This window comes from Carlito syrichta, unplaced genomic scaffold (genome assembly GCF_000164805.1).
Source record: "Carlito syrichta isolate Samal-C Ts95f unplaced genomic scaffold, Tarsius_syrichta-2.0.1 Scaffold314364, whole genome shotgun sequence".
NCBI classification, from domain to species: domain Eukaryota; kingdom Metazoa; phylum Chordata; class Mammalia; order Primates; family Tarsiidae; genus Carlito; species Carlito syrichta.
The window spans coordinates 766205-773843 of NW_007258460.1; the positions used below are offsets into that span (position 1 = coordinate 766205).

At 36.5% G+C, this 7639-nt stretch overlaps 1 protein-coding gene across 4 annotated transcripts in view; it reads right to left on the minus strand.

Moving 5' to 3' along the window:
* TP63 (tumor protein p63) overlaps positions 1-7639 on the minus strand; it is a 251541-nt gene that overhangs the window by 147122 nt on the left and 96780 nt on the right. For all 4 annotated transcript variants that reach the window (XM_021719295.1, XM_008071534.1, XM_008071537.1 and 1 more), the window contains exons 2-3: positions 2031-2159; positions 1132-1264 (exon numbers count right to left, since the gene is read on the minus strand). In XM_021719295.1, coding sequence (XP_021574970.1) covers positions 1132-1264; positions 2031-2159 — 262 coding nt within the window. The remainder of the gene's footprint in view (positions 1-1131; positions 1265-2030; positions 2160-7639) is intronic.

Genomic DNA, 7639 nt, shown 5'->3' on the forward strand with positions numbered 1-7639 from the left:
CACGCCCGGCTGATTTTTTGATTTACTGTAGAGATGAGGTCTCGCTGCCCAGGCGGGTCTTGAACCCGCGGGCTCAGGCAATCCACTCACCTCAGCCTCCCAAAGGCATGGGATTACAGGCTGAGCCACTGAGCCCGGCTGCTTATTTTTGATTTATTGTAGAGACAAGGTCTCACCAAGTTGCCCAGGCTGGTCTCGAACCCGTGGGCTCAGGCAATTCACTCGCCTTGGCCTCCCAAAGTGCTGGGATTACAGGCTGAGCCACTGAGCCTGGCTGCAAGGCATTTTAAAAACCATTCTCCTTAACAATGCCAGCAGACACTCTATGACACTCTATTCTCTTTCAAGCTTTTCCTCCCATTTTTATAAAAAACTTTAAGTAGAAAAAAATAACAGAACTTGTGTGGTAAATAAATAATACAAAACAAAAAATTCACCAGCATTATGAATTGTACAGACAGAAAATTTCACCTAAACATCTCAGAAAAATGTTTTACTCTTATTACCCCTATTAAACTCCTTAGCTTGCCTACGCAGTATGTGGCACCTAAGATCTCATCATTTTATTAATGAGAAACTAGGGCCTAAAGTGTGAGTAACTCAGAGGTAAAGCCAAGAAAAGGTTGTTGTATGTATTCGCTTTTTTCTTTCCTCTTACTCTGCTACCAGGCACTTAAATCCGTGTATGTGCATAGAGTTTATTTCTTCCTCCTCCATTAAAGAAGGCAGTTTCATCAGAGAGGTGGTTTGCCACAATGGAAAGTGCTCTTGAGAGAATGCAGGTCTAGATTCTGATTTTTTTCTCTACCCTTACCTACTACAAAACCTTAGGTTGGTATCATCCTCTCTAGATTGGGACTGACATGAGGAACAAATGAGACAAAAGACGTAAAGAATTATTTCCAATCACCTTTCCCACACCAGTGGAAACATATACTTTATAGAGTTGAGACAGACCCAGAATCCACAAATACTCCTAATCTCTTGAATGACCCCACTGACTCTCTTTTCAATGACCTTGCCCATTCAGAGTCAACTGCCTTTTTATATGCCATTAAAAAAGATAGATGAGAGAGATATGGATACAGATAGTATGGTCTATAGGTTAGAGAGTAAGGCCACGTTACTCACCCACATGGGGTCACTCAGGTCTGAGTCCTGCATGCGGATACAATCCATGCTAATCTCAATCTTGTTTGTTGGACCATTTTCTGATGGTTCATCCACAAAGTTCAAGTCAATAGGCTGAACTGAACATATAGGCCTAACATAAAAGAAAAAAAAAGTGTGTTTGGAAAGGGACTAAATACATTCACACAGGCGGAAAAAAATGAATACATCTGCCTCAAAGTTAGCAAGGCTCACTGCTTGCTGAGTGACAGAAACCCTAAGTTTGAATTCAGGTTGTTTGAATCAATCACTTATCAAATATGTAATTTCAAGAAGATCAAATCTATTTCCTATTTGTTAAGTGAAAACCATGACCCTTGTCCTTTTTGAAGAAGTACTGAGTGGAATTCAGGAAAGAAAGGATTATCAGAGAGAGTATTTTATAACCCATCCCTTAGTGTCCTCAGTGCTCTAATATTCTCTTCATCTTCCCTCAATTTATTCACTTATTCAAACCTGCTTTTAATAAAAGAGTAATAAAGGTATACCAAAATATAAATAACCAACAAAATTTAGTATTTTAGCTTCTTAGCGGATACCTGCTTTAAAAGTGGGTAAGTGTTTAAGCCTAAGGAATGGATTCCAAGTAGAGAGATATTGGGTAAGTTATTTTGCACTGTGCAGGAAAGACCCTCCAAAATTATATTGCCTTGGAATGATAATGATCTTTTGGTATTAGAAACTGAAAAAAATCATCACTGAATTTTGAACACAGGGATAATATTGGAGGCATTACGTTTTTCTAACATTAATTGTTATTGAATCTAGAAACATACCCTAGCAAGCAATTTTTTTTACCATCTCCATTTACCCATTTTCAATAGTTCCAGAACAACATTTCTTATTTGTTTGATACTTACTGTTCCAGAAAATCCCAGATATGCTGGAAAACCTCTGGACTGAGGAATTCACTTGTTTGTGTGCTCTGGGACATGGTGGATCGGTAATAACTTTCTTTCCAGGAGAAGTGAGCAGGGGTTTCTACGAAACTTAAAAGGACAAAAAGAAAACTGGGATTATAGTTTCTAAATTTATGATACTGAATACTTAAAGCATAATCTATCAAGAAAACATCAACCGAATGCATAAAATCATGCAGGTATATATAACACATTTTAAAAGTTGCACAATTCACATTTTTTTCAGGCAATGTCATGGATCCAATTTCTGTCATAAAATCAAACAGACCTCCAATGCTAGACAATAGGTCGTCTATCAAAGCTCTTCTTTCCTAACAAATAATATCGTTACTATACTTTATGCTTCCACTATCCAAAATCTGTGTTCTGTAGATTTCAAAAAGAAAATAAACATCCCCTGTTAAGTCTGACAGAAAATTTGATTTATGTGTAAACCCATTTTATAAGTTTCTCAATTAATTATTTGCCCATTCTACCTCCATCAGGTAAGAAGTAAAATTAGAAAACACAAATGAACTCAGAAAACTTACCTTCAGATTAATCATTCTTCTTACAACTACAAAATCACAGCATTGCACTCAGGGACAATAAACTCAAACCACTGGACCTAATATTTCTCATTTAAAAAAAAAAATCACCAGTAATTACCTTGATGAGTGTGTGGTTGGTTCTAAATTGGAGTATAGAATTCTATATATGACTGAGGAACACACAACCATATGGACACTTTGCAAATGAGTACTCTTTCTGTTTGCTTCATTTTACTTCGGAATCTTCAAGTTTGCAATTACTTAAAGGTACTTTTTTTTTTTAACTTTTATCCTTATATATTTGGAGGAAACATCAGCTTTCTCAGATAACTAGTTCTCCAAATTTACCTATCTTCTAAGACAATCATCTCAGTATGTGATTGTTGTGATGATCAATAGACTCATTTTATCCCAGGATGAAATTATCTGAACTCTTAATCATTACTATTTCATATTATAAAGAGTTAAATAGTGTACCAGAATAGTCAATCATCTTCTTAAATTTTCAAATATATGTAAATCTTGCAACACATGCCTTCCAGATTTACTAGTATCAAACACATTCTGACTGAGGCCATCTCATGCTTCAAATCCTTTAATGCCGACTGTGTTGGTGGATACACTACCCTACACATGTGATAAGATTGCATAAAACTAAATACACACACATATACATGGTCACATTCAAATAAGTATAAATAAAACTGAGGATTTATGTGTGAGATGGATAGATTTTTATCAACATCAATATCCTAGTTTTGATAGTATATGATATTTTCACACAATATTACCATTGGGACAAACTAGGTAAAGAGTACATGAAATTTCTCAGTATTATTTATTATTAGCTACATAATAGAGATAATAGTATTAGATTATTGATGATCACAGCTACCTGCACGAGTATACTTATTTTCTCAAGTTATATATAAAGCATCTATTATTTAGCAGGAAATGTAATGGGAACTGGAAATTAAAAAGTGAATAATACTGTCTCATCCTCTAGGAGAATATGGAAGAGAAGGTAAGACAGGAAAAACAAACCTATAATGAATAAATAAACTATAAAAGCATTAAGATGAGCCAGGCTCGGTGGCTCAGCCTGTAATCCCGTGCCTTTGGAAGGCTGAGGTGAGTGGATTGCCTGAGCCCACGTGTTCGAGACCCGCCTGGGCAGCGAGACCTCATCTCTACAATAAATCAAAAAAATTAGCCGGGCCTGGTAGCGCACGCCTGTAATTCCAGCTACTCGGAAGGCTGAGGCAGAAGGATTGCTGGAGCCCAGCAGGTCGAGGCTGCGGTGGCCAGGAGCGGCCACTCCACTCCAGTCTGGGCGACAGAATGAGACTCCAACTCAAAAAAAAAAAAAAAAAAGCATTAAGATGAAATATATAATATTATTTGCAGAATCAAGGAAAGAGTCTTGACAGGTGAGGAATTAGCCACAACAGGTAAGAGCTAATGGTACAGAATGGGCACTCTATGGCAGTAGCATAAATAAAAATCTAAGATAGAAAATGACTTGGTATATGTGAGAAAATCACTAGCAACTCTGTGTTACTATTGTATAAAAATTTTGGGTAGAGAATGGTGGGAGAAGAAGATAGAAATAGGAGAAGAAACGTACGTGCTATGTTTTTAAAGTTTAAATACTTCAATAATTGTGCTGAGTACTGAAAGGTATTTTTTGCAGAATATTTTAAATACATTTTTAATCTTGAGATAATTGTAAATCTACATGCAGTTAAAATAAATAATACAGAGAGATCCCGTGTACTCTCTACCTAGTTTGTCCCAATGGTAACATCTTGAGAAAATATCATATACTATCAAAACTAGGATACTGATATTAATAAAATCTACCTATCTCACTCATAAATCCTCAGGTTTATTTATACTCATTTGAATGTGACTGTATATATGTGTGTGTATTTAGTTTTATGCAATCTTATCTCATGGGTAGGGTAGTGTATCCACCAACACAGTCAGCATTAAAGGATTTGAAGCATGAGGTGACCTCAATCAGAACGTGTTTGATACTGGTAAAACGGAAAGGCGTGTGTTAGAAGGATTTACAGCATATCAGTTTATGGGTAAAATGATTATTTAGGAGGTTGCTGCACCAGTTCAGGTAAGACATCAGGAAGACAAAAATCAGTGAAAATGGAGAAGATGGGAACCACTTCAATTATTTATGAAAAGTTTATATTAGATATTGGTTGTGTTACTAATGAAGAGAGAAGGAAAAGTCAAGGGTGATTTCAAGTTTCTAGTATGCTTGAACTGAGTGGTTAATGATTCCTCTAGATATATCAGTAAATACAGTTGGAAGATCTGGCATGGAGAGGGAGACAATAAATAAATAAGGGCAATAAATTGCCTCTTAGCATGTTGAGTTTTCAATATCTCCAAGGATATGTAAAAAAACAGTGAAACATACTTAAATGAGTCTTAAATTTTAGGGCAAAAAAATGAACCAGAAGTTTAGAAACAGAAATCCTCATCATAGGGTGAAAATGAAACCAGGAGAATGAATAAAATGACTTACACAGAATAGGTGCAATGAGGAGAAAAGGGGCCCCATTTGGAAAACTTGAGAACTAACAGACCCCTAGAAATGGGTGGCGTAGAAGCCAAGGTAAAAAAATTTTTTAAAAATGACCAACAGTACTAAATGGCAGAGTGATATAGGAAGATAAGACCTGAAAAATATCTACTAGATTTGACATGAGGAGGTCATTGGCAACCTTGATGTTAGAATTTTCTGTATAGTAATGATAGCACAACGAAAATTTTAGGAGTTTAAGGAGTAAATAGAAGTATAAAAGAAATATTATTTTGATATAGTTGGATTAGAAAAACCTAAATTATGCCTAAAGTGGTAAAGGACAAAGAAATCTCCTTTAGCCAGTGGAGAGAGAAAAATTCAAAACATTGGGAAGAAGGGGAATGGTATGGTGAAAAATCTTGGAAGAAGTAGGTATAAAAAGGTCAAGGCATAAGTAGAGAGGATGACCTTGAACTAAAATTCCTTAACTCCTCATTCCAGGATGAAGACAACAAAATTAAGTGCAGCTGTAAATGTCTTCATAGAAGATAAATAGAGGTCATGGCTGGCAACTTCGATTTTCCTGATGAAGCAGGAAGAAGGCAAGGTCACCTGCTGGAAATGAGAAGGTCAGACATTGAATGACTAGTTGGAAGAAAAAGCAAAGTGTTTAGAAATCTGGGTGAGGTTAGGAAACATGAATCTGTCATGGCCTCCAATTTCTCTCCGGTTTATAGCACTGGGAAAGGGGAAGGAAAATGGATAAAATCACTATTACTATTGTTTCACAGGCTAGGTCATATCAGAAAATTAGGAAATTGTGAAGACTACCTTGGGATCCAGATTGGAGAGAACAGGAAGAAGAGCTAGGACAGGGAAATGAATGGAGAAATAAGAAAACTAGAAGTCTCTATGAGGTCAAAAAGCAGACATACAGAGAATGAAGCTTAAATGAAGTTTAAGGCAAAGTTTAAAATTGTTACAAGTTAAACTGGTAGCAATGGAAGAGTAAGATATCCAAGTTTATGATATACCAGTACTTAGAAGAACATTTAATAATCCAGTATCTTTAAATTAAAATTGTAAATTATTTATTTATTGATTGAAGTTGGGCAGATTTGGTTTATACGCTGCCAAATAGTGAGTAAAAAAGGGTTGGACATTAATGGATTTAACACGGAAGTGAAATATATGAAGAATACTCTTATGATGACACTTTTACATGTGTTTGAGTTACATTAAAATTTTTCTTTAGTCGAACTCGGTGGCTCAGCCTGTAATCCCACGCTTTGGGAGGCTGAGGTGAGTGGATTGCCTGAGCCCGAGGGTTCGAGACCCACCTGGGCAGCGAGACCTCATCTCTACAATAAATCAAAAATTAGCTGGGTGTGGTAACGTAAGCCTGTAGTTCCAGCTACTTGGAAGGATCGCCGGAGCCCAGCAGGTTGAGGCTGCGGTGCCCAGGAGCGGCCACTGCACTCCAGTCTGGGTGACAGAGTGAGACTCCAACTCAAAAAAAAAAAAAAATTTTTTTTCTTTAGATAAAACCGAGGTTAAAAAAAAAAAAAACGGGGAAAATCAAAGTAAAAGCAATTCCTAATGACTGGAAAAATTTGAGGTAAATAAATGCATAAATTATTCAAACCCTAAAATGCAAACAAACTTTTTTATGTGTTGTCCTGTACATATGACTTTAAGTACATCCCCAACATCTAAAGACCTAGACACTATGCCTGGTAGTTGGAAAACCAGGTGAGCACTAGAAAGTAAACATAGCAACACAAAGTAGAACTTCAACAATAATGATATTTAGTGTGTGAATTTAATATAAACATGTATACATAAGAGTTTTTACGTTGGCAGAAATTGAGGTTTGGTTTCTAAAGAGAGTGATACTTAATGTGACCTAGGTCTTCACTAACAAATATCTGGGCAGATTCAAAAAAAGAAAGAGTGTGAGACAGAAAAAGAAAACACTATCTCTAAAGCAGAAGAGAGAGAGGAAAAAAACAAAACAGCATTGGTTTCATGATCATCATCTATTTCTACTCCTTTCAATTGTTTCCAAATGGAAGTTCTGTTTTCTGTCTGCACTTACTTTGCCAATCATTTGTTTCACTTTCCTCCCTAGTTTCTCTGACTCCTAAAAAATATTGTATTTCCAATGTCAACACTAACCAGCTGTGAAAGTTTGGACAAGTCTCCACACTCCTCCAAGTTCAGTTTCCATTGAATGTAACATAGAGATGAACATCTCTGCCCTGCTGCCTGTCACGACTACCCTGTTTTCAGTGCTCTCTTCCCCACCAAGTACTTCCCCCAGTCCTTTATGTAAAGTGCAGTCTTTCTCCTTTGAACTTTCTTGGCCTTTTAAAAATTTATTTATTTATTTATTTTTTTGAGTTGGAGTCTCACTCTGTCGCCCAGACTGGAGAGCAGTAGCACGCTCCCAGCCACTGCAGCCTCGACCT